At 40.4% G+C, this 27,255-nt stretch overlaps 2 protein-coding genes across 3 annotated transcripts in view; one reads left to right on the top strand and one right to left on the bottom strand.

Moving 5' to 3' along the window:
• The window catches only part of GFRA1 (GDNF family receptor alpha 1), a 446,222-nt gene extending 443,027 nt beyond the window's left edge, over window positions 1-3,195 (bottom strand). Inside the window, exon 1 of one of the 2 annotated variants that reach the window (XM_081954381.1) lies at window positions 3,113-3,195. The gene's annotated coding sequence lies outside the window, so the exon portion shown is untranslated. The remainder of the gene's footprint in view (window positions 1-3,112) is intronic. The other variant, XM_081954380.1, reaches the window with a different exon arrangement.
• Window positions 1-27,255, top strand: part of LOC309392637 (uncharacterized protein) — a gene marked incomplete at its 5' end in the record, with an annotated part of 61,797 nt that overhangs the window by 18,668 nt on the left and 15,874 nt on the right. The window contains 9 exons of the mRNA XM_081954067.1: window positions 1,528-1,646; window positions 2,771-2,900; window positions 4,367-4,478; window positions 5,783-5,950; window positions 6,655-6,730; window positions 22,534-22,582; window positions 23,200-23,354; window positions 24,671-24,796; window positions 26,678-26,812. Coding sequence (XP_081810193.1) covers window positions 1,528-1,646; window positions 2,771-2,900; window positions 4,367-4,478; window positions 5,783-5,950; window positions 6,655-6,730; window positions 22,534-22,582; window positions 23,200-23,354; window positions 24,671-24,796; window positions 26,678-26,812 — 1,070 coding nt within the window. The remainder of the gene's footprint in view (window positions 1-1,527; window positions 1,647-2,770; window positions 2,901-4,366; window positions 4,479-5,782; window positions 5,951-6,654; window positions 6,731-22,533; window positions 22,583-23,199; window positions 23,355-24,670; window positions 24,797-26,677; window positions 26,813-27,255) is intronic.

The following is a 27,255-nucleotide window of genomic DNA, read 5'->3' on the forward strand; positions in this document are numbered from 1 at the left end:
AAACTGTCATTAATCACACCTATTTTCAGTAACTTTATCTGATTTGGTTCAACAAGGACAAAGAGGAAAGGTTTCCCTTACCTTGTTCTTGAAATGCTTCGCCTATTCCTGCCAACAATGAGGCCATTCTAAGGTTAAGAAATATGTATTTATACTAGGTGATTTATAGCAAGGATGAGAAAGATCATTTCCCTCTACATGGAGTTTCATACCAAGGACAGAAGCAAACAGATAAATGTTTAATTCTATTATACTGAACATATTCAACCGTTAAATAAAAGTATGGCTTTCTATGCACCCTGTATGGAAAGGAAAGAGATACACATCATTTATCCAATTCCTCTCTATCAATCTTGCAGCAAAACCACCATATTCACACCTTAGAGGCCGGACCTCACTGCCAATTAGCAAGAGAATTTATTTGAAGAATAATGAAAAACAAAACAGAATAATGGACACAAATCCCCAGCAAACTAGGACAAACGTCATTTGAAACAATAATCTTCTAAAAAATGAATAATGCTTTTGTGCACTGAACCTGTACTCTTTAAAAATATTATTTTGTCTGCCAAGGGATTCAGGAGATGGTCTATGCAATCATCCATGGAGGAAAAGGTAGAAAGAGATTTATGTGTTATAGATGTTTGAAGTCTATCACACCAATTTCATTTCATTTTCCACTAAAAATCAAAGTGCTATTATTTCACATTTTGGTGTGACAATTGTGAGAGGGTCAGATGTGTCAAACTCACATCATCAAAGCGGTGTCACATGATGTATCAGTACTGTTTTCCCCTTTGCTAAATCAGGTATGGGCATGGCCAGCACATGATACATCTGTGGGCCAGGAGCTTGACAAGTCTGATCTAGATACTTTGAGATTTCACTTATTTTTCTTATTCATTTAATTTTTCTTATTACTTTCTCAAACCTCAGGACACTACAAGAGGAGTTACCCCACTCCTCAACTTAAACTCAAAACTGTGAGTTAAAGATAAATCAGGGGGACAACTTTATTGATTTTACACACCCAAACAAGAATTTATGATGGAACAACCTGCCATAGTATAAAGCTTTTTGTGCTTGTTAGACAACTTTCCTTGTTAAGAGGAGGTGGAAGGGCCCCATTTAGCCTATTATGGCGCATAATATTTTACTAAACAAGTTATCTTAGGCTTTTATCGGGCTCCCAACCAATAGCTACCATGATATTACATTATAATTCCTTCTCCCTCTAATTTATTCATGCTCACAATAATGTACTCATTTGATTTATTATTCCACCTCTTCTCCATGAACTTAAGGTGTCCCTTTGTTACTTTTATCCTCACAATAAAATCCCTGTGAAGTAGGGTGGGCTGAAAGATAGTAAATGATCAGGAGCTTAGCATCTTAATTAAAACAAATCACTTGCAGCAGACAAAGCAGAACAAAATGACATTGTGCTTAACTTTAGCTGTTTTCATCCTGAATGGAATCAGGCTTCCATTATATTGCAAGCAATGATAGAGTTATTTCTTTTGCTAGAGATTCGTTCGGTTGGAAATTGCCATCACTCACGAAGCCACGAGTACTACAAATCCAGCATCCTCCACCCTAGTGGGTTCCTGGCCTATCCCTGCAAATCATACAAATCTTTTCAAGCGGTAAGCATGCTATTCTGCCCTGGTTCAATACAATTAGCTTCTTTAAATAGGTTCATTCAACGTATAAGCATGGCACTATGTGCTGGAGTTCATTTGTATTAAAGTTCCATATAATTAAAGAACAAATCCACATTTTAAGGAAAAACAAATCCATAACCTCTAAGCTTTTGTTCTTGGCATAAGGCCTCAACTACGTGACATGCCACAAAGTGTTGAATGTCTTCTTCACACAATACATTTTCCTCAAAATAACCACCAGTTCCAGGTTTGAGTAGGAAATTCCTCTCCTGCACACCATTATGTTCTTGCAACTGCTGTTTCTTCTACTCACTTCCAGAAAGCTGGACTGAATGAGTGTGCTTGCTACAACTGTAAAAGGATTAGCCACAGGCCAATCCTTGTGGGCAACAGTGTGTATCGTATCAAAAGAGGATGGTGGCAGGTGTCATCACCACTTCCCCATATATAGAATCTGGCATAAATACCTGTACAAACCACCTTCCTGTGACTTCTTGTTTAGAAATTAAACTGTCACCTTCACCTTTCCCTGTCAGTGGGTTAGTGGTAGGGGTAGGGAGGCATTACTAATAATGAATAAATCAAAGCAACCAGGGAAGCCAATGGAGCTGAAATACACATACAACAGTTCATTTAGTGACCTTCAAAGTTAGAACATTGAAAAAAATGACTTACGACCATTTTTCACACTTTGCAGTATCTCCATGGCCACGTGATTAAAATTCAGACGCTTGGCAACTGATTCATATTTATGACGGTCGCAGTGTCCCGGGGTCATGTGAGCCCCCTTTGTGATCTTCTGACAAGCAAAGTCAATGGGAAAGCCAGATTCATTTTACTGCAGTTGTTATTAATTTAGCAACTGCAACGATTCCCTTAACGACTGTGGCAAGAAAAATCATAAAACGAGGAACGTAACAACTGCCTCACTTATCAGCAGAAATTTTGGGTCATAAGTGGAAGATCACCTATAATCACATCTACTATTTGCAGTTTGAGGTGCTAGGCCAGGATTGCAGTGCATACTTGAACGTACAATAAAAATTATAGTGGAAACAGTGAAAAGACTTGAAGAAAGGCTTTGGAATTAATTTATTTTATCCTAGGGAAATTGCTTTCCATGTCCCACAGACGGCTGCCCAGTAATGGGTCACTACGCTGATCAATTCCACGATAAACTGAAGAAAAGAAATCAAAGCTACTATCTAAACACAGGATTTAAGGAACCCTTCACCAGTGAGTATGTCTGAATACCCATGTAACCAGTGAATCTGCAAAGAAACCTACTAATTTAGGATTGATTGCGGTTGTCAGTACCAGGGTCATGTTTCTGAAATTTAAAACTGTATAAGGAGCTATAACTTTCCATTTGTTATGTGTAGCACGAAATGGAATTATTATGCATGTTCATGCTGACAAGATTGCAAGAAATTGTCATGTTTTCTTACCTGGATGCCTTCATGGAGATCTCACTTCTGTGTTTGAGGTTGTAAGGAATATATGACTAAATTCACAGCCAATGTCTTCTGACAAATCTGGAAATTTAACTACAGTAAATTATTAACTATAAAACTAGATCAATTACTTATCCTGGCTGGTTGTATATGCAAACATAGCATGCATATATTTTAGGAGGCAGTTCTAGTCTCTAAATTTGGAAAGACATACTGCCAAGATTTATCTTCCAATAAAAAATAATCCTATTAGAATTTCAACAGTCAGCAATTAATCTTTTTATGTATAGGATGAGTGAAACATGTTCAAGGAGTGTCCCAAAAGTGCTTTTTCAAAAGACAACTGGACTTCGTTTTTTTTCCTTGAAGATATTTTGCTTCTTATCCAAGAAGCTTCTTCCGTTATGACTGAAATCAGTCAGAACTAAAGAAGTCAGTCAGAACTGAAGAAGCTTCTTTGATGAGAAGAAAAACATCTTAAAAAACCAAAGTTCAGTTGCCTTTTGAAAAAGCACTTGTGCGATAACCATGACCTGGATGACTGAGTATCTCCATAGATATGTTTAAGGACACACACACACACACACACACACACACACACACACACTTTTCTGTACGAGCTACTTATAGCTTGTCTATATATCCTTTGTTGAAACCTCCTCTGATTCCACATTACATCCTTTTCAGTACTTCACTATTTCCCAAGGTGGTTCAAATTTGAATTAGGAGGAGAAACGTATCTAGGTTTTACAATATTTGTATGGTGCTAAATATCTCATTTTTCTTTCATTATGCAAAAATCCACTTTTGAATGAAGATGTGATATTATTATTATTTTTAAAAAATAAACACATGATTGAATACTACATATTTAAATTCTTGTTTTCATATCCCAGCCCTTCAAACTGTTATAATTGAAGATGAGGGATGATATTAAATTGAGTTTGTGGGTAAGATTACCATCAGTTAAGACAAAATAGATAATATCTTTTCTTAAAATTATATTCCCTCTAGGATAATCTGCCAGATGGGATGTATTGCTAATGGGCTGGGGAAAGTAAAGCCCTTTAAATATTATTTATTAAAATGTCTTAAGATTCTTTAACATTATAAACAATCATTTTTTTCCTAGTTCTTATTTTAATCTCATTAACAAAAATGAATACCCTTGCCTAATTGTATTTCATACCTAGCTATTTTGTATTTATCTAACTGTTGCATTTACAACACATGTGTCTTATTACCTAGGTTGGCGATATAATATATCTGTCAAACTAAATGGAATAAAATACGTAAAAGGAGAAATAAATATAGTTTTCCACAATAAAAATGGGGATATGAAGGAATATCCGATTATGAGGTATATTTCATGCTTTCTTGTTGCAGATTTTGTTAATTTTAGAAATAATTATATCAATAATTAAATTAAGAGTTTTTCATATTTATCACATATAGAATACTTCCAAAGACTTCTATACATCCTAGCTCCTAATTCATGAATTAGGTCTGTTTTATGAAATAACAAATTAAAAAGGTAATAACATACTCTATAAGTGATGTAAAAGAAATTAGAAAGTGGGAAGTGAAGAAGTTAGGAGTGTTGTCCTTTTTTCAACAATAAAATGATATAGTTTATACATTCTGTTTTAATACCTGATAAAATGTGCTATAGAATCAGCTTTCAGGGAGATGAAAACTTCATGTGCAGCAACTGTGCATATGAAGTCAGAGACACGGACACAAATTTGTAATTTTATATAAATAAATATTTTTTACATTTATATTTATAGCAGACAAGATAGTCAGGAACACATGAACATCATGAGGTAAATCAAACAGCATACAGAGCACACATAGAAGAAAAAGGCGAGGAGAAAAATTAAAATTCTCCTTTACACCAGTGGTGGGTTTCAAAATGTTTTAGAACCTCTTCTGTAGGTGTGGCCTGCTTTGTGGGAGTGGCTTGCTGGCCATGTGACTGGGTGGGTGTGCCTTGCTGGCATGTGATTGAGTGGGAGTGGCTTGGCAGTCGTGTGATTGGGTGGGTGCGGCCAACTTGTAAAATGGGGTGAAACTCACTTAACAACGCTCGTGCTTAGCAACCAAAATGTTGGCTCAGAAACTCTGGCATTTGAAGCACGCAAGTCTTAAAGCTGCCAAGTTACAAGACCCTTGCACCCCTAACCCTTTGGGGAAAAAAACCCAGGGGTGTTCAAACTTGACAGCTTTAAGACTTGTGGACTTCAACTCCCAGAATTCCTCCTCTTGCTCTTCATCTTGATGATGTGCGGACAGGCGGGGGGAGGGAGCTGGAACCGGTTCTAAACGGCACTGTAGATTTGTGGAACCTCTTCTATAGAAGAGGTTAGAACTGGCAGGAACCCACCCCTGCTTTACACCCACAGCAACCAATCATAGCATAGATTGCCTCAGGCATGAGCCAGCACTCTCCAATCAATCAACTACAACTGTGTATTCTGGCCCATGGTACACTTTACTGTTCCAGCTACTAAATTAAATATCCTAACCCTCATCCAATCTGAATTATTTCAATGAGATAAATTGTGAATGAGCAATATTAATGTCACAGAATAATTAATTGTGAAGTTGTATTAAAAAAAACTATCCTGATGCTCTGTAATTTCTTCAATCATGTTTTTACAGGGGGAACCTTAACCGTGAACAAATCTATTCAAAGCTCACAGATGTAGAAATTAATCCAGAAAATGCCTCAAGAATTGAGTTTGTTTGGCACAAGCAATTCTTTACTGTCTTTTGGGCTCAACTAGGAGCAGAAAAAGTAAATCTCACCCGTGGGCAGGATGGGCACAAGTAAGTATAGCCCTACTTAATTTTCATGATTCATATCAAGCTTTATTTGATAGCCCAGGAAAAAAAAAATCCCAGGATCAGACTTGAGCAAGGAATTGGGATTTGAACATACTGAAATCCACTGATAGTGGTTGGAGGGAGCTATTGATCTGCTATTCTGAAATGCTAGAGTGAATACATAAGCAGGAACTACACCTCTCCCCACCCCTGCTACATATGCAGTTAGACTTCTTTTTTACTTTATTTATTTTGTTAGCTGGTTTTGTTCAAGGTGGGTTATTGTAATTATAAAAATATTGATCGATAGATAAATAAGCAGTAAAAATTAGAAGCAACATCTCTGAAACAATGCAAAATAAGAACAATCTCTATGTTGTAGAAATTTCCAGTTCAGAATACTCTTCCAATAATTTTTCCTTTGTCACCTACCAAAACATTTCCAGACTTATGAATGGGGAAGAAAGCTCAGAACGTCCAGCATGAAGGGTTCGGAGAGCCAAGTTTTCTTCTGATAGACCCTCTATCATAAGAACACCCTGAATATTTTGTAATGTGCACTCTTACATTATAAATCTTTCTTTTGTCCAGTCAAAAATCTAAATCTTTAACTTTTGTATATAGTCAAAACATGGATTAAGAGATGGAAGCTAACTATCAAATGTAGGATTTATATAAGGATTTTTTCTCTCTATCGCTTCTTCCAGGACTTCCCTTTGTGGCCAGGGAACAGTAACATATGAAGTTCCTCAAATGCTTACACCTTGTGGAATACTAAAGGAGGCACAATCATAAATTGTAAGAGTAATGAAGAACAGCTTCTTCATGTGGCCTCTGGAAGAGCTCGATGGTTTGAAGTATGACTTATTAGAAAAATCTTCTGTCATTTCTTTTCATTGTCTCAGCTCGGAACACAATCATCATAATTGTTTTAGGTTTAATAAAACAATAGGTATCAATTTGTTTCAAAAGAAATAAAATAGGCATAAAGTCTCTCTGTGTGTATGTGTGTGTATGTAGAGAGAGAGGAAGAATGAACTACGAATAGAAAAAAATAATGAAGGCTGCTTAGGATATGGGGTATCTTTACTTGACAAGATACTTCTCTGTAAATTTGCTTTTTAATTTTATGCATCTGATGAGTTTATGTTTATAAAGTAAACAGTGAGAATTTGCATCTTTCTCTTACTTCTCAGGGGTTTTGTTTAGATTGTTGGGGGCAATATGTGTTCTGATCTAGGATTCCTGAGACAGTAAAAAGCACACGCTTAGCCCCAAAAACCCTCTTTTTATTTCAAGGGCTGTGAATTATGTTCCTTCACAGCCCGTAATGAGTCACAATTAGTTTGTAAAGAATCCAACAAAAATCTGCCAAAGTCTCTGGGATAAGGCTGATAAGCACCCACCTTTATCTCTCTTGAAACCCTGCCAAAGACCTAATTGGCAATTAGCAATGCAAGGCAACACTGAGCACAGAATCAAAACAGAGCTTCAGACTTTAAACTGACTAGTACGAACAAAGCTGTTTCCTGCAAAGGCTCACATGCCTTTGTTCTTCCTTTATGTCTTATGGGAGGGGCCAATCATCTCCAAGCCTTACTCCTGAGTCATCCCTTTTGTCTTAACTGTTCTTGCCTTCTGGTAGCTCTGCATGTGCGCACTGGGAACAGGCTCCCCCTGTTCCTCTGCATCGCTGATGTCCGACTCTGGAGGCTCCGGAGGCAGCACATAACTCCCACATGGCCCTGGTCCCCTCTCTGCCTCTGATGCAGAGCCCTCATCAGAGCCTTCCCCAGACTCCAGGACTGGCCCACGTTCCTCCCTAACCTCCTCACTGTCCGACTCTGCTGTCAGCTCCGCAGGCTGCTGGTGGACCAAAGCAATATGCTGATTCTGTAACCCAATTAGAGAGAGCTGTAAAGCACTGTGGAGTGTTATGTAAATCTAAGTGCTATTGCTATTTCCCTGCTTGATAGGGCAAAGAATGTATTCAGATGAATTCCAAGATATTTATCAGTTTTCTTCATTTATGGTGCAAAGTGTTAGATCTGGGCAACGAGAGAACAGACTGCGGACACGAAGTGACTTAACAGCTCTTTATTAGTAGTAGTAGTGATCCAGCTTGCTCTGTGGCCGGAGGGTTCCCCTTTTATAGGGATCGGGTACGCCTCTCGACCAATCAGAGCGATACCTGTTTCCCGCTGTAGCAGCGGACCAGAGAGGAGACTTGCTACGATATATGTTAATATCTAACACCCCTCCCCTCTTAGACGGAACATTGCGGTTAGTTATGTAGTCCTTAAGGTATGTTGGCGTTTGCCTTACTCGGGAGGAGCATCGCAGTTCGGGTTGGTCAGAAGTAGTTGCAGGATCAGTTGCTTTCTTTGTTTCGAGTTCTGGGGTTTGCAGGCTTTCGTTGCTTTGGCGTTCGGGGGTCTGCTCGCTTACGTTGCTTGGGGGTTGTTCCGTTTCGCGCTCGACCTCTTGTTCTGTCCTGGGCTCGCAGGTGTCGTAGTTCTCTGTGTTGGGGCTCTCGAGTGGCTGAATTTGCATTGGTAGGTAGCTCTCGTTCTCGGCTCGTAGGTCTGAGTGCGCCAGGTGACCCCGAAGTTGATCGATGTGCCTTTTCCAGTTCCGCCCATCTTCCAGTTCTAACAGATACGATCGTGGATCCGTGATGCCAATGACCTTTGCCGGCATCCACAATGTTCCCCCTGCATAGTTGTGGGCGTATACCGAATCCCCTATGCTAAAACTCCGAATTTTGCTTGTGGAGTCTGGGGGTGCTGTGGCAGAGTAATTGGGGTGAAGACGGTCCAGGTGAGACCGTAGACGGCGGCCCATGAGCATTTCAGCAGGGCTCCTACCCGTCGTTGCACTGGGGGTAATGTGCTGAATTAAGAGGTAATGGTCAATGCGTGTTTGCCAATCACCTGGACCCATCCTAGCGAGGGCCTCTTTTGCGGATCGCACCATTCTCTCCGCCTGTCCATTTGATGCCGGATGGAATGGCGCGACGAGGGCATGCCGAATTCCCTGACCTGCTAAGTACGTTTCGAATTGCATGGCCGTGAATTGGGGCCCGTTATCGGATACCAGGAGGTCGGGCAGGCCATGAGTGGCGAAAAGTCGCCGTAGAACCTTAATGACTGCCTCTGCCGTGGTCGAAGTCATTAGGACTACTTCTAGCCATTTGGAGTATGCATCCACAACTATAAGGAAAGTCTGACCTTGAACTGGCCCTGCGAAGTCGATGTGTATTCTCGACCAGGGTGCTTTTGGCTTTTCCCATTCTGTGGCGGGCGCTTCCGGGGGAGCTGGCCTCGATTCCTGGCATGGATCGCAAGTAGCCACCCATTCCTCTATCTCTTTGTCCATGTTTGGCCACCAAACGTAACTTCTTGCTAATGCCTTCATCCTAACAATCCCCGGATGCCCAACATGTAATGCATCTAACACATTTCTACGTAACGCAACAGGAATAACAACTCGATCCCCCCACAATAAACAACCTTGTAACACTGAGAGTTCATCTCGTTTTGACCAAAACATTTTGAATTCCGGGCCCACATTTCCCTTCGGCCACCCCCTCCAAACCCAAGTTTGAACTTGTCTTATTATATTGTCTTTGGAAGAGAACCTCGCAACGTCGCAGGAAGAAACCGGTCCTGAGTTCAAACAGTCAATGAGCAGCACCGGTACTTCGGGAGTGGGGTCTGGCAAAAGGTCCGGTAGTGGGCAACGGCTGAGTGCGTCTGCGTGTCCTAGAGTGGAGCCCGGTCGATGTATCAGCTTGTATGAGTACGCGGCCAGGAAAACAGTCCACCTGGTCATGCGTGGAGAAAGGGAGACTGGAGTGGGGCGGTTTCCCGCCAAAAGTCCCAACAGCGGCTTGTGATCTGTAATCAGTTCAAAATTGCGGCCGTAGAGGTATTCGTGGAAACGTTTTACTCCAGCTACAGCAGCTAACGCTTCCCTGTCCATCTGGCTGTAATTCCTCTCAGCCGATGAAAGAGTCCTGGAGTAGAATGCGATGGGTGCTTCGTTCCCGTTTGGCATCCTGTGGCTCAGGACTGCGCCAACTCCAAATGGTGATGCGTCGCAGGTCAATACCAGCGGGAGCGTCTGGCTGTATTGGACTAGCAGTGAGTCAGTGGTGAGCAGGTGCTTTACTGCGGCGAAGGCTGCTGCTTCGGATCGTCCCCATCTCCATGTTGCGTTCCTCTGGAGTAGTCGATGTAATGGCTCAGCAACGGTCGCCTTCTGTCTCAGGAAAACGCTGTAGAAATTAAGTAGTCCGAGGAAGGCCTGCAGCTCGGTCTGATTACGTGGTGTGGGGGCATCCTGGATTGCCTTAATTTTCTTTGAAGTGGGGTGTATTCCCTGACCATCAATTCTATATCCCAGGAATTCTACGCTAGGCACGCTAATTTGGCATTTTTCCTTTTTAAGGCGGAGACCCTTCTCTCTGATTCTGGCCAAAACAGTTCTGACTCTTTTATTTAATTGCTCCTCGTTTGCAGCGGACACCAAGATGTCGTCGAAATAGGGGACGACTCCCGGTATCCCTTGCAAAAGTCATTCCATGACGCTCTGGAACAAACCTGGAGCAATGCTCACACCGAATTGTAGCCGGTTGCATTTGAATGCCCCTCTATGCGTCACTATAGTTTGGGCCTCCGCTGTGGCGCTATCCACGGGCAACTGCTGGTAAGCTTGTGCCATGTCTAATTTAGCAAATATCTTTCCTGGCCCCAACGAGTGCAATAAGTGCTGTACTACTGGCACAGGATATGTGCTTTGTTGTAGCGAGACATTAATTGTGCATTTATAGTCCACGCAGAGGCGGACTGACCCGTCTGGCTTGACTGGGGTCACGATGGGAGTTTCCCAGCGCGCGTGATCCACCAGCTCAAGGATTCCTTGCTCCACTAACTTATCTATCTCTTTGTCTATTTTTGGGCGGAGTGCAAAAGGCACTCGTCTCGGTTTAAGTCGGATTGGCGCCACTTTGGGGTCTAAATTGAATGAGATTGGTTTACCCACATACTTACCAAGACCGGGGCTGAACACATTCTCGAACTCCTTAAAGATCTGCTCAGCGCTGCTGTTCTCCACGGTGTTGATTCCGGTGACTTCTAGCCCCAAGGCTTCAAACCAATCTAGTCCTAGAACGTTCTGTAACGGTGCGCTGGCGATGGTCACGGGCAGCTGGGCTACGATGTCCTTGAAACGGATCTGGAATGTGCCTTGGCCCACGATGGGGACTCGGTTCCCCTGGTAGTCTCGAAGCAGGATGTCTGGAACGCGTAGTTGGCTCTTTTTGAGGCTAGGGATAGCCTGTTTCATGGATGCCCATGAAATGATCGTCAGGGACGATCCTGTGTCAACTTCCAGCTCGCAAGGTGAGCCCTCCAAGAGGACTGTGACTTTCAGCTTTTTAGGCCGCTTGGTGCGGACCTGACTTATTGTGGTGAGATACGTTCGCAATTCCTCTCTCTGGGTCAACTCTATCTCAGCATCTGTATCCTGAAAATACTCTCGTTGAGCGTCTTGATAGAACGCTCTCTCAGCTCTTTGTGTGTAATCTCTCTGGGAATACGCTCGCTCAGCTCTTTGGGGATTTTCTCTCTGGGTAGACACTTGTGGATTTCTCTCTGGGCGCCCTTTTTGATTTCGCCAAGCCCCTGGGTTGGGCTTCTGTTGGCGGTACATAGGTGGCTGCCGTGAGGCAGGGACTTCGCTCCGGCACACTCGTGCTATGTGCCCAAGTTTGTTGCAGTGCGAACAAACAACGTTCCTGAACCTACAGGTAGACCGGGGGTGATTCCCTCCGCAGCTTGCGCAGGGCGGCAAACGGAATCTGGGTTTCCCCCCAGGCCTCATGTGACTGCTCCGCATCAGGTGACTGTCCTCGAACTCGGGATCCTCGTAGTCGGGGTTGGTGTCCTCGTAGTGAACTCTGGTGTGCCTGGGTGCTGGCTGGCTTACGCTGAAACCGCGTTGTATGGTCACCGATGATTTCTCCGCTGACTCTGATGCCCTTGCTTCGTTGAGTGCTATCTGTAGGGTTAAATTTGGGTTTCCCAACAGCTTCTTTTGTAGTGAAATGTCTCTTAACCCACAAACAAATTGTGCCAGGATATGCTCGTCCAGATCCCTGAACTCGCAGTGAGTTGCTGCTTTACGCAGGGCTGCAACATATTGGTTGATTGATTCTCCCACCTTCTGGTTCCGCGTGTTGAATTCCTGGCGGCAAACGTGGTGGGAAGGTTTTGGTGCGTAATGAGTCTGTAGAGCCTGTTGCAACACCGTCCATGATACCGCTTGTATCGGAGTAGGCGCGGTGAGGTCTCTGGCCGTGTTGAAGACCTCTTTTCCACAGTAGCCGAGGAAGATGTTTTTCTTTCGGGCGTCGGTTATCCCCGTGTATTCGTTCGCTTCGAGAAAACATTCGAAACGAATCATGAATGCCTCCCATTCGTCGTTCGCTGGGTCGAATGGAGCGGGGGGAGTGTGCATCGCCATCTTCTCTTGTTTGAATTTGCCGCACTGCGGTGTCCTGAGATGGCTGCCGGAATTTCTGCCGAATTCCTAGGCTGGATCAAATCCGGAGATTCTGAAGTAGCGTTCTTCGTCCTATCTGTCTCTCAATCCCACCTTCGTCGCCAAATGTTAGATCTGGGCAACGAGAGAACAGACTGCGGACACGAAGTGACTTAACAGCTCTTTATTAGTAGTAGTAGTGATCCAGCTTGCTCTGTGGCCGGAGGGTTCCCCTTTTATAGGGATCGGGTACGCCTCTCGACCAATCAGAGCGATACCTGTTTCCTGCTGTAGCAGCGGACCAGAGAGGAGACTTGCTACGATATATGTTAATATCTAACACAAAGAAAACATTAAAGATTTGGATTCACGGTTCCTTTTATCTATCCCAAGGTTGGATCCCATGCTTTCTTTTAAATCTTTCCCACAGCAGACATTCCTCAAATATTAAAAAAAATGAGTCTTTAAGGAATCACTTCCTACTATTTGATCCTCTAGTCTATGTGATCTTAAAGGGCAAATTCAATTAATCCTATGGAGAGCTTTTTAAAGCCACAGGATTGTCATCTTAATGCTTATTGTGATTTTTAAATGTCAAGATACTTTGCTTTAAATGCCATGGACTTAAACCTTTTTTTCTTATTCATTTCCATCTTCAAACTAAAGAACCTACAAGCATTGCAATCTTTTGTCTGGACTTCATATTAAGCTTCATTTAGACTTCTGCGTTACTGCATGCAGGGAACGTAGGTGCCTGTCATTTGGAGGCAGTTGCGTAGCTGTTGCAATGATATTTCTGCAAATGTTAACATTCTGGTGAGGCAGTGCTCAAACAACAATGAGCCTTGCCTTCCACCTACCTCCCAACAAGAAGTCAAATCAACCAACTAGCACGCAGAAAGGGCATTTCCACAAATAGCTGAGATTTTGAAGTGTTGACCCATCTGCAATCATCTGCAACCTATGCTTACCCATCAATCTCTTTGCAGCCAAGGTATGCGTCAACGCCTCTGTGCAGTTGCAACAAATCTAAATCAAGTTGTAGGAGCTCCAAGTGGCTGATGGCAAACATAACAAGAAATTATTTGCTTTCACACTTTGTTATTCTTATTTGATATGTACTACCTTGTTGGCTTTTAATAGAAAGTCCTAGTAAAAATAATATCTCTCTTTATAATAGGAAAATATGTTTATATTCTGATCATTCATTAAATAAACATCCCAATTGTGGAAAGATGTATATTTGTATCCATGCATGGATGGGGAGAAGTGTTTTCTTGTAAATGTGCAGTGAAGGCCTATCTCATATGATTGCTGTTATTTGTCGGGTTTTTATGAGCTATCAGACTGAAACATCAGGCACTTTCCCGAGGTAGAAATAAATAAAGGAATTGCAGCAATTGGATAGAACAGTCTGCTTGTTATAAACAGTATGGTGAAAATAACTTTTGAGCCAGAAACTCTGCAAAATGCTATAGGTCAGTGTTCTGACCCCACTCTCCATGCCTGTGAATAAACCAGAGCACAAGCTTGGCTGTTTGCCACTGTTTAATTACTGAGATAACGAATCCTTTGGCTGAGGGCCCAGACAACTCACGTTTAATAGAGCAACCCAGATAATTCAAATGAAGCAATGCAGATAGTCCAAACGAGCAGACATGGCTAGAATACATAGATTTTCTTAACTACTAATTCAAACGGTTGTTTCCTGCAAATGTCCCCTCCCAACGCCTCACCTATAATCTCTCTTGGAAGGGGCCAATCCACAACCACCTGTGCTTAATCATCTTCTGTGAGTCTGCCTACATAATTGCTGCTTCCATTTGTCAGCTCTTCTCAATCTAGCATCAGGGATAAACTGCCTTTGATCCTCCTCACTGCTCCATGCCTCAGGTGCCTCCTGGTGGCCAACAAACCTCTCTGGTCCCTGCCCTGAGTCTGAACCCTGCACAGGGTCCTCCACATCGTCCAGGGCAGACTCATATGGTTCCTCGCTATCCGAGTCCATCAGTAGCTCAACCGGATCTGCTGGACCACAACAGTCAGTGATGGCGAACACTTTAGATAGTGAGTGCCCAAATTGCATGCGTGCATACCCAAACTGAAAGGTGCTTGTGCGCATGAATGTTTGCATGCACGGACATGCACAAATGCACAGGCATGAGTGCAGGCATGTGTGGGCATGCATGCACAGCAGACACCCAAAGGCCATCTGGCCGGTGGGAAGCGGGGCATCCCAAAACCGGCAGCTCAGCAAGAGGTAAGATCTTTTTCTTTCATGAGCTTCTGTTTTGTCGCTTGCAGAGAATCAGAAGCTCACAAAAGAAACATACCATGGAGATCTAACCTGGGGTGATGGTGCACGTGCCAGCAGCGAGGACTCTGCGTGCCATATCTGGCATGCGTGACATGGGTTCGCCATCCCGGCTATAGGTGATTGCAGAATACCTTTTCATTAATTAATACAGTAATAATGAAAGCATTTCTGAAAGTATTGCACTTCTGAACTTATTTATTGTGGTATAAATAGGACTTATTTATGAGTAAACAGTGGGCTCGCATTGAAGCAGGCAGAATCTTCCAACCTAAACTGGGTGAATCCCTAAAGCTGTACTTGAATTTCTGCTGGTTCTTACCAGCTAATGTGGGAGGTTTGGATCCTGCTTTGGCTGTCATTACTCCTCTTTTGCTTTCACTTCTTTTTTTGCCTAAGGAATTACAGATAATCCTTGACCTATGATCACAATTGAGCCCAACATTTCTGTTTCTAAGTGAGACAGTAGTTAAGTGAGTTTTGCTTCACTTTCCGACTTTTTTGCCCCACTTGTTAAGTGAATCACAGCAGTTCTTAAGTTAGCATCTGGCTTCCCTATTGACTTTTCTTGTCAGAAGATTGCAAAAGGGGATTACATGATCCTGGGGCACAGCAACGGTCATATATATGAGCCAGCTGCCAAGCATCCAAATTTTGATCACATGTCCATGGGGATGCTGGAAAAGTAGTGTGAAAAACTGTCATAAATCCCTTTATTCAATATTATTATAACTTTGAATGGTCACTAAATGAATTGTTGTAAAAGGATTATTTGTAATAAATTTTTAATCTTATAAACTCATTTCGAAACTGTCCCATTTAGTGAACCATTAGTATTTAAATACTAGGATTAGATTATTCTGCCATTTCAAAGAGCAGGTTTTCAATCATGGATCTTCCTTTCTGATCACAGGAGGAGAGTCTATAATGTTTTATGACCTTTCCTAGCATTTTCCAATGGTTTCCCTCAGCTTAATACAGAAAGAATGCATTGGAAATAATTTGACATATAAATCAGTGGTGTTCCGTTATTGCAAAAATCGTATTATTTTTGCTGATAACCCTATAGATATATTTATCACCAGACAAATGACAACTAATCCAATAATCCTGTGCACAACTTTTGTCCCTCAAGATGTAGAAGGAAACCTTCAGCCTTGGAAGAAGATTGGCCTTCAGATGTTGCTTTTGTGGATTCTTCAGCAGATCTTATCTTCTCAACAACAATGGCTTGATACTGAAAAGAAGGAAAATGGGTAGATCAGAGGGGACTGCTTACTAATATCAAACCATTGTTGTTGAGAAGATAAGACCTGCTGAAGAGTCTGCAAAAGGGACATCTGAAGGCCAGTCTTCTTCCAAGGCTGAAGATTTCCTTCTATACTTTGAGGAAGAAATAAATATATGTACAGGGTCACTGGATTACTATGACGATGATGTTTTGAATCTACAAGAAAGTTTCTACTCTTCTTTAGCCCTGAAGCTGATCAAGTTAGTTCTAATCGGTTCCAGAGCTGATATTGCTATCAGATTGATGACTGGTTAATCTTTACTTATCTACATGTTTCTTAGTATTATGCTCAATTATCACCCTAATATTTTAGGATGAAGAGCAGATTTTAAATACTTTTGATATTCAAGGCATTCACAGGTTGGTATCCATGCCAGAACTATAGAAAAGAGTAGGTGTGTAGCATGCATATTGTTGTCATTGTAGAGAATAAAACTAGTAGAGCATTATTTTAAAATCTATGTGAATTACAACAATCCTCAAATTCCAGATAGCCCATGCTCCTACCCCTGCTTAGTAATGCAACTCGCAAGGAAGCATTGAATATGTCAGTGTTTCTCAGGGCAGAACCACACATTTTGCTTGGTCTGTCATCAACGTGGGCCATTCACTGAACAGGAAGAGATGATGTTATCCACCCTAAATTACTGAACACAAATGAGGAACCAACACAGGGATAGTAGGGTAGTAGGCAGAATGTAAAGAACCTCCTTTACCTAGATTTCATCATTTGCCCTATGGTCAAAAGACTCCTAATGTTCAAGGAGACAATAAGTCTCCAGCACTGTTTCACAACAGTGAAACAGGTGTGTCCAACCTGCAGCCTACAGGCCACATGCGGCTCCCGAGAGCTAGAATGCAAGCCCACAATATTGTCAAAAATATTTAAAAATGAAGAAATTTGTTATTTATACACATTAACTATATTATATATTTTATATGCAGCGCAGGACAATTCCTCTTCACTCAATATGTGCCGGTAAGTGAAAAAGTTGGACATAGAATACATGGAATGGTAATAATTTCAGGTCCTGCAAATCTCAAACTTGCACAGCATTTTCAAGGTTGCCACATACTATTTGTGCTACAACAGTTATCCATTCAATTACTTCAGCTTTCCAAATGGCCTGTGATATCTTTTTTTTTTTTTAGAAAAATGCGTCCATTTATTTTGTTTTAAATTTACCTGTAAAACAGTTATTTATTATTTGAAAATATACATAGTTTTCTAGGGACAGGTTGAATAAAGCTCACATGATCAGAAGTGGTGACAAGATGATATTTTAACGTATATAATACATGAAATATTATCATTTTGTGAATGTTGCCTTAGGAGAAAAACTTCTTGAACAAATTAATAGATTTACGGATAGATCCTGGACTAATGAAGTTCTGTTGAATGATAGAATCACAGAATCATAATGTTGGAAGGTCTTTTTTGAAGGTCTAAGTCAACCCTCTGCCCAGCACAAATGATGGTCCTTTAAAACCAAAAACACCTTCTGATGATGGAGCACAGTCAGCCTAACATTCAAGTTAACGTTCATAGTTAACATTTTACTAGCAGCCATTACGTCAAGAGACAGACTGTTCCATGGCTTAAAGAGCAGGAAATTTCTCCTTATCTCAAGTTTGATCTCTCACTGTAAAGCTTTCACCTATTGGTTCTTATCCTACCCTCTGGTGCTATGTAGAATAAAATCCACAACCTCTTCCTGGAAACTTCCCTTCATTTAATGGAAGACTGCTATCGTGTCTTTCCTTAAAATTCTTTTCTTTAGGTTAAGCATATCATAAATGATCTTTGTGGGATTTACTTTCCAAGCCCCATGACCATCTTTACCATCCTCTGCACTCTTTCCAATTTCTTACTGTCCTTATTGTACTGTGGCAACCAGAACAGGGCACAATGTTTCAAGTGTGACCTGACCAGTGCAGCATAGAATGCAAATACTCTCACTTCCTGTTATGTTGACACTGTACTTCTATTAATGCAGCCCAAAACTGCATGGGCTGTTTTGGGAGCGATATCAACACTGCTGGCTCATGCTTAATCTGTGATTTCTCAAGACACCAGTTCTTCTCGTAAGCACTATTTTCTTATACCTGCTCATCTAGTTTTTCTTGTCTAAGAGTTTTTCCTTCCTAAGAGCAGAACCTAACATTCCTTATCACTGAACATTTCATTGGATAATCGTGTTCATATCTGTGAAGATCTTTTGGAATCTTGAATTTGTGTTTTGCAGTGTTAGCAATTGCCCCAGCTTTGTGTCATCCACAATTTTATGAGCGAAACTTTATTTCCTCATTTAGATCAAGAGGAGAGGTTGAATGAAGGTGTTAAAGAGTCCTGGGCCCAAAGCCAAAATCTGAGGTATCCTACTGTGCATTTCCCACCATATGGACATAGATCATCATGCATTGGCTATGATTATTCAGCCACCTATGAATCCATCTAATAGTGGATCATCCATTCCACATTGTTTCAATTTTACCAGAGTTTATAGCCACCTTTATGAAATCTAAATATACTACATCTGCAACATTCTGTTGGTCCACTAACCTATTCACACTATCGAAGAAAACAATAATGTTTGTCTGGAACAACCTTTTTTTTTATAGCAAAACCATGCTAGTTTCAGGTAATCATTTATAAGTGCTTGCAAGCCCACTGCTTGATTATATTTTTTCCTAGGATTTCCCCTGGTATTGGCATTTAGAACCATCTGTCACCAAGCAGATGGCACGGACCCTGAATGCTCTCCAAAATCTGCTAACGACTTTCAGACAACCTTGGCAGCTTCATTTTTGTGTACACAGGTGATGCCCTTTTGTGTTTTCATGCATAGAGAAATGAAGAACTAAAACATGCAGAGAAATATAGTTATAGCATACTGCTTTTGTTGTTTGAAGTTTTACTAAACCTCAGTGGTGAAATAAAAGCCTTTGAAGAAAAAAAATCATTTGACGTGTATTGACCCTTTGATTCCAAAGTTAATATTTCACTAGTTTATGAGTATGTCTTTTGTTGTATACTGCATGGACAACATTACATCAGACATGTCCAATGTTACTCAATTTTTGCAAAGTTTAACAGGATGCATGTGCAAGTAAACATCCACAGGATTGTCACTGCTTTTCAAATAACTTTTCTCAGTTATATCAATAAGTGCCTGACCCTCACTACAACAGAGACCATAGAAAGGTGTGGGTGTCATGTCACAGTACACATTTCCCCCTTTCACGCTTTCATAAACAAGTACATAATGGATGAAGTTTGGTTCATGACATAACTCATATTTCTAACTTGTCCACACCTTCTTTAGAACCTAAAATTATATGTTCGGCTTATCTAATAATTTTAGGAGAGGATTACCACAGCTGGAGAGATATACTTATAATAATAAAATAATTATTATGTAATAAAGGCAGAATACAAATAAATAAAACATCTATAGATTTTAAGTTAAAATTTGACCCTATCAAACATGGATCTATGTCCCTTCATTTCCGAGGGATCATAGTGGCAGCATTATTTTCATACAATTGCTTTTTTGTTGTGCACGCCACAGTTGAATGCAGCACATCAAGGCCTGCATTTAGAGCATTTTCTAATGAGCATTAGAAAATTTCTATTGTGGAAAAGTCAGCAGAACTTGAAATGCCACATGTTATGCTGTGAGAGCATGCCATAGGTAGCTGTAGCTCTTTTTTTTTTTCCAGAAGAGGCCCATGATTCTTCTTAGTGTGGCAAAACGAACTGCTGTGATAAGAGAAAAAAAAGTTCTTTACAGCATCATAAATGTCAAGATAAAATGTTTTCTTCCCAATGGGTGAAAGAGAGTGGTGTGATTCAACCAGTCTAACAACAGGAATCCACCCCGGGTAAAAGGTCAAATCCATGGAGGCATTTATATATATATATATATATATTAATAAAGATCCTAGGAATACCTGCAATCTGGCACATATAATCTGAGTATATAAGAACCAGAATAGTTAGGCTGCAGTCAAGAAGGAAATTCTTTCTGGTCACAGCTGAGGCTCGCACATCTTCAAGTTGCCAAGTTTGAAAGACACTGGCCTTCTGTTGGTGAAAGGATCAACTGGATGAGCTGAGGACACCAAGGTTGACAGCTGCAGACTGGTAAGAGGATTGAAGAAAATCCACAATTGTCTGACAAAGATTTCAAGTGAAGCTGCTGGAAGGAGAGACTGACGAACAAAATCAGCTTTGTTAGCAAGGCAGCCTTGCTCTAAATACTACTCCAAAGCTTGCTAGATTGGTTTAGGAAGAAACTGTGAGCCTTTTGGCTTTCTTCCCCTCCACTCCGTTCCACTCTGTCCCCTTTTCTCCCAGGAAAGTGAAAAGAAGGCTAAGTAACATTTAAAAAGAGGAGCTGAATTGGTTTGTTTAGTTAGGCTTACATTAAAGTATTCATGCTAGGAATAGTCCATTATAATGAAAATGGTTGTGCTGGTACTAGTTTGAATATAGCAATATACGTATTTCACTTTAATTAACATCTCAGCTCCATGTGTGTCTGGATTGGTTACTATTCTTAGCCATTCTCCCACATTTATCTCCTTGCCTATTTAATCTATTGGGTACAGCCTTAACATTTAATAGAATCACAGTTGTGTCGGGTGCAATGAAATCTAACCTGGAAAATGACAGTAATAAGATTTCCTTCCTGAAATTTATTTCTTCCTCCAGGTGGGTAGGGAAGTTGCAAAGTACGGTTTCTTGTGGTAAAAATGAAGTTGCTCATTGTCTGTCAATTGGAGGAACATCTTTAACAGAGCAAGGAAACTGTAACAACAGCAACATACATTAAATCAGTGTTTCTCAATCCGAGAAACTTCATGAGGATCTAAGGCAGGAGTGTCAAACTCAAGGCCCAGGGGCTGGATCTAGCCTGTGGGGTGCTTAGATCTGGCCCACAGAGCTGCCCTGGAAACAGCAAAGAACTGGCCTATAGTGCCTCTGTCAGCAAAAATGGAGCTCCATGTTTGTTGGCGGAGGGCTGCAGGAGGCGTTGCAGTCAAAAACGGAGCTCTCCCTGGTCTTGCCTTCCTCACTGGAGACAATGGATCCCACCAGCCCTGCCTGGGCCACCATAGGTGACCCTGAAACGAGCTGGCCATACCCACCCTCGCTTTGCCCAACCTGGCCATGCCCACCCGGCCCCCTGAGGTCAAACACAACCCTGATGCGGCCCTCAATGAAATCAAGTTTGACACCCCTGGTCTAAGACAACTCGCTGTGGCCAACTCAGCCTGGCCAACTTGCCTCAGTCAATTTGCCTTATGGTGGGACAATTCAACTCAGGATAACTCAAGAGAGGGACAAGTGAATTGCAGCAGGCCTTGTCTTGCTTTAGGTTTGAACAGTGGTGGGATTCAAATAATTTAACAACCGATTGTCTGCCCTAATGATTTATTCCAATAACCAGTTCACCAAACTGCTCAGAAAGTTAACAACTGGTTCTCCTGAAGTGGTGCGAACAGGCTGAATCCCACCACTGGGTTTGAACCTTCTCAAGTTAGAAGTCCTTGAAGGTGAAGTTTGCTGCAATTCTACTTGTCCTCTCTTGAATTATCCTGTGGTAGGTTGGATGCAGTGAGTTTTCCCACAGTGATTTGGCCATGGCAAGATGGCCGGGATGAGTTGCCCCATTCCAACTTTAAGATGGGTGGACTTCAAGTCAGTCAGCCTGAATTTTGGGTACTAAAGTCCACTCATCTTAAAGTTGCTAAGCTTAAGAAACATTGCATTAAATAACATATTCAATTTATACTTATACTCAAATTTTACAACCTTCAATGAGAAAGTAAGAACCGGCAAGTATTAAGATCCAGTAAAAAGTATTTCAGCTATATTCCTTTTAGATTATGAAGTGTATATTAGAGTTACTGAAAGCATGCATTTGGAGTCTTTTCCTCCCTTTTTATTTACATATTATTTAATACTTATTGATCAAGGAATGTAATGTAAAGAATTTTATTGCCTTTAAAATTATTATATAGGGAAATAAGGCTTCAAGAATAACCTTTAACTAAACATTTGTTCTAGAAGTACCACCCAAAAAAATACCTCAATGATTTGCTCACCTAGTGTCCATTTTCACTATATGATCGTAAGCTTTGTGTATTTATGATAACCTTAATCTGAAACATACCTATTTAGTTTCATAAATAACCCTCAAGGATGTGATGCTTTATAAAAGGCCAGGCATGTTTAGCTTAAGCCTTTGTCTGGAATTCAAGCAAAGGCTAAACAGTAAGTCACAACTTATTTCATCAAGTAAAATTCTTCAGTTGCTATATTTTCATTGCTATAATTACCTTAGGTGTAAGTTAAAAATTAGTATAAATTATTCTTAACACCCATACATCTGTTTTCTCTCTCTTTGTTTTTTAAAAATATTTTAGATGCTTGCCTTTTGGACCACGCTGCTTTTACTGTTCCTTGCAGTTAAAGGTAAGAGCTGATTGTTTTATGTAACAACTCTAAACTGCTGTTGGTTTATCCGTGTTTTGTATCAGCTGAAGTGTCAATGCTAGGGAATTGTATTGTGAATTAAATGTCAAGCTGAATGGTCTTGGGATTCCAAAGTTCCTTTCCTGTAGTAAATAGAAATGTTACTAGAATTCCAGTCCTTTTGCAGGATTTGTGCATTTATGCAGTTCCAGAATTTCTTATCCATACCCCTTTCTTACCGATTGAACAGGGGAAAACAGAAAAAGCCAAAATGGATTACAAGTGATGTTATTCCTTGCAAATAAAATTGATTTCCATGCAGCAGAAATTAATCTACATATCAAAGTGATGGAGAGCGCCGAGGACCTAACTCCTTCCCATACAGTTTGCAAATTACTTTCAGAAGTCTTTTCATTCAAGGTTAGATTAAACCATATTGACTTCAGAAGAGTTCCCAAATAGCAAGGGAAACTAGGAGAAAATGAATGATTACGAAGTTTGATAAAGGAATGGATACCCTGCTGATATCATTACCAGAGAAGATATGCTATAGATGGTAGAATATGAACTTTTGCTTCCGTTACTCATGCTTTAATTATCTGATACATATATAACAGGCAAAGAAGTTTGCTATGAACGCGTGGGCTGCTTTACAGATGACATCCCATGGTCTGGAACAGTGGAACGGCCCATCGCACGACTCCCTTGGTCACCTCAAGAAATAAATACACGCTTTCTTCTGTATACTACAAAGAATGATGATAACTTTCAGGTGAGATCTACCCTCCCTCAATTGATTTTTAAAACATTTTGGAAGAACCATCTTCTAATAGTTTGATCATATGTATCCAAAAATAAGGCTATATAATATAAAAGTTTATTAATCATTTCCTTGGTTATATTTGGTGAAGCAATATACAACCAATGTCCAATATATTTTTAAAATAGTTGATTTATTGAATCTTTACGTATTTTACCTTGTTGCGTTTAATAATATAACTTATTAGACTTGTTTCAGATGAGAGATTTGTAATGCATTTGATTCAGTGAGTAAAGTGTGAAGTGCATAAAAAGAACGAAGTTCAGATTTTATTGTCCTAAACCCTTTATGTAATGATAGTGATGATTATCTTCGATAAGCGCTCTCAAGAGATTCCCATATACTTTTTTCATTTTTTCATTGTTTTCTGTGAAACATGATAACCAATAATATAATAAGTTGCTTATTATAATAATAAGCAATAATCAGAAAACAATACAATTCTCTAATCAAGGAACTACCAAGGAAAAAATGAAAGCCCTACCAACACTGGCAGGGCAAGTTATTGTGTAGAAACAAGAAGCAAACCCCACACTCGCTAGTACTGATTCTCTTACTTAGTTGTGAAAATGTTTGCATGCAAACAATCAAGCTCAGAGTCAGACAATCAAGCAAAGGACTCCATAGCATAAATAATAGTGTGACAATGTACATGCCTTAGAGTATTTCAAACAACCAATACATTTATAGAATATCTATAAGTAACATTATGTAACTCTTTTTGCATCTGCTTTATAAATGATAGATATTTTAATAAAGCCATATATTTAAAAACCATCTAGAAAAAAAAATGAAACGACCTATAGTAGTTGATAATATTATTGAAACAGCATTTGAAATAAATACAATACTCTCATTATATTTATTAATGGATTCAATTATGGTCTGAGACACCAGAAAATACTTTTGTAGACAACAACTCTGGCACTGAGAAAAAGAAAATATATGAGTGCTGCAGAAAATTGAAAATAAATGTACAACACATATATTTGAAATACTTTGGTTGTACAAGTATAATATTAAGATCGGACTCAAAAATCTCCATCCATACTTAACTAACTAATGCACGAAATATTAATATTCCCAAGGTGCTCATGAGCGAAGTGAAATTGTTTCAGTTATGACAATGCTTAAGAGTAGAGAAAAAAATAAATGCCCCCTCTTTCCCTCTCTCTCTCTCTCGTTCTCTGTCTCTCTCTCTCTCTCTGTGTGTATGTGTGTCTGTTGTTTTCTACCTAATATTTATGTAGATTTTCATATTTTTACAGGAAATCAGTGCAATTCATCCAGAAACAATTGACTACTCCAACTTCAATGCCAGCAAAATAACACGTTTCATCACCCATGGATTCATAGACCAGGGAGAAGAAAAGTGGTTATCAGATATGTGCAAGGTACAGTAATTAAAACATTTATATTATGCCTTCGTTTGGAAATCTCTTAATACCCAGACAGATAACTAGGGAAAGCATCACTTCAGAGGTGGGTTCCTATTGGTTCGGATTGGTTCAGCCAAACCGGTAGTGGTTTGGCAGCCTGGGTCGCTGGAACCGGCAATGACCCAGGCCTGCCACGCCCATGAACTGTTCTCATACAGCGATGCCATCTTGATTTTAGGTTCTGCACATGCGCAGAATAATTTTCATTGCAGAAAGTTAATTTTTTTCCTTTTCTTTATATTTTGCACATGCGCAGACCTATTTTGTGAAAATGCGCTTGCGCACATAGCACGCATCTGGTGTGCCCGCAAGCAAAGCCAGCGTTTGTGCGCTAAATTTTTGCACGCACCAAACCGGCAGTAATGTTGACAGCAACCCACCCCTGCATCACTTCTTTGTGACACAGATGTGCCTGCTGGAACAATTAAAGAAAAGAAAATACAGGCAGACCTCACTTAGCTATGGCACTGAGATCTGAAATTCCATTGTTGAGCAATGCAGTCATTAAAAAAAAAATGCTTAGCAATGGCAATTCCATAAGTACAAAATCCGATCCTAACTACCACTAGTTCATTGCCATTGTAGATTCAAATGGTCACTGAACAAGTGTCGTTAAATGAGGACTACCTCTAAGAGCTTACAGTTAAGAGTGAATTTCAGAATTTGTTTGCCCCAGTGATCAAACTGGAGGCTTTAAAAGTTAGTGCAGCAAAGAACCATGAAATCATACTATGTTGCCCTGATCCTTTAATTCATAAAACGTAAAATAATATTCACATAATACTCACACAATGAACTAGAGATTTCTGTTACAGAAACTACAATATGTGGCTTGACTTCCTTACACAATATGACAAGAGGAACCCTCCAAATTTTGCAATGTGAAATTCTTATGCTCAGAATTCCAAGAACCCGGCCATAATATTTCTCAGGACACTCTATTCCAAAGGTGTCCAATCAACTTTGACTGTGGACTTCAACTCCGATTCTGTGAGTTGAAGCCCACAAGTCTTAAAGTGGCCAAGGTTGGACACCCCTACTCTATTCAACCCTTTTTCCTTAGTCTCTCCAAGATCCTTTTAATATGGCATGGTCTTTATGATACTTGCTTTTGGGGTATAGGAGAGTATCATTTTAACTGAAGCACGTCTGCCCTTCAGCAGCTCCAAACAACATAAAGGAATACAATGAGGAATAATTGTGACACAAGGAGCCCAAATATCTATAGTACTTATCTATAATAAATGGCAAAGTAGCACATTCAACACATTCTTTTCCAAGCCAATGTCTGTCAGTTATGTATCAGACTATAACTCCCAGGTTTCAGAGCTGAAGTAGCCCCAAAGGACGCATTGTTTGATTCAAGTGGTACTGCCATGTGGCACATTACACCTGAAGCTCTTCCATTTCTGCATCTGACTCATGTGCAAAGTTTCTGATATCAGTGTCACTCCTTCCAAGTACCACTCTTGTCAAAATTCCCCTCCTCCATGCCAGTCCTTAGAGAGATGTCCAAGCAACAGTGAGAAAAACTAGGCACAAACGGGGTAAAAAAGGGGCATGGAAAACATGGAAGGAGCAGAGGACCTCATAGTGACAGCTTAGGGCCCAGTCCAATATTCTTCTCTTTCCTGTTTGCCACTTCAAGTGGCAATTTTATCTTGCATATCAGTAGTACATCTGCTGACATCTGGAAAAATTGGGGTGTTAGAACTACCTCTCCAAATATCTGGAAAAGAAAGTCTTGAGAAAAGCTGTTTATAGGACCTAAAGAGAATTCAGGGTGTGTGGTGGCCCTATCCTTTCCCTCAATTTTATTTTTGTATCTGTTTGCAGAGAATGCTTCAAGTGGAAGATGTGAACTGCATTTGCATAGATTGGGTCAAAGGTTCCCGGTGTGCATATACCCAGGCAGCTAACAACATCCGGGTGGTAGGGAGTGAAGTGGCTTATTTTGTAAATATCCTTAAGGTAAATGAGTTTTCAGTCATTAATTCATGATTATGAATCTTATAAATAATGGAGGGCTTTAAGTTTTTGTTTATAGCTAAACAACAATATTGATACTATTTCATTATCCGACATGGAATAAAACTACAGGTAGTCCTTGGCTTACTATTCATTTAGTGACCATTCAAAGTTACAACATCACTGAAAAAAGTGACGTGACCGTTTTTCACACTTAGCGTTGTATCATTCCCATGGTCATATGATCAAAATTCAGATGCTTGGCAACTGACTCGTATTTATGACAGCTGCTGTGTCCGAGGATCATGTGATCTCCTTTTGTGACCTTCTGATAAATAAAGTCAATGGAGAAGCCAGAGTCACTTAACAACCATATTACTAATTTAATAACTGCAGTGCTTCACTTAATAACTGCAGTAAGAAAGGTCATAAAATAAGGCAAAACT

Source organism: Natrix helvetica (genome assembly GCF_964273705.1).
Source record: "Natrix helvetica genome assembly, chromosome: 5".
In the NCBI taxonomy this organism is placed as follows: Eukaryota; Metazoa; Chordata; class Lepidosauria; order Squamata; family Natricidae; genus Natrix; species Natrix helvetica.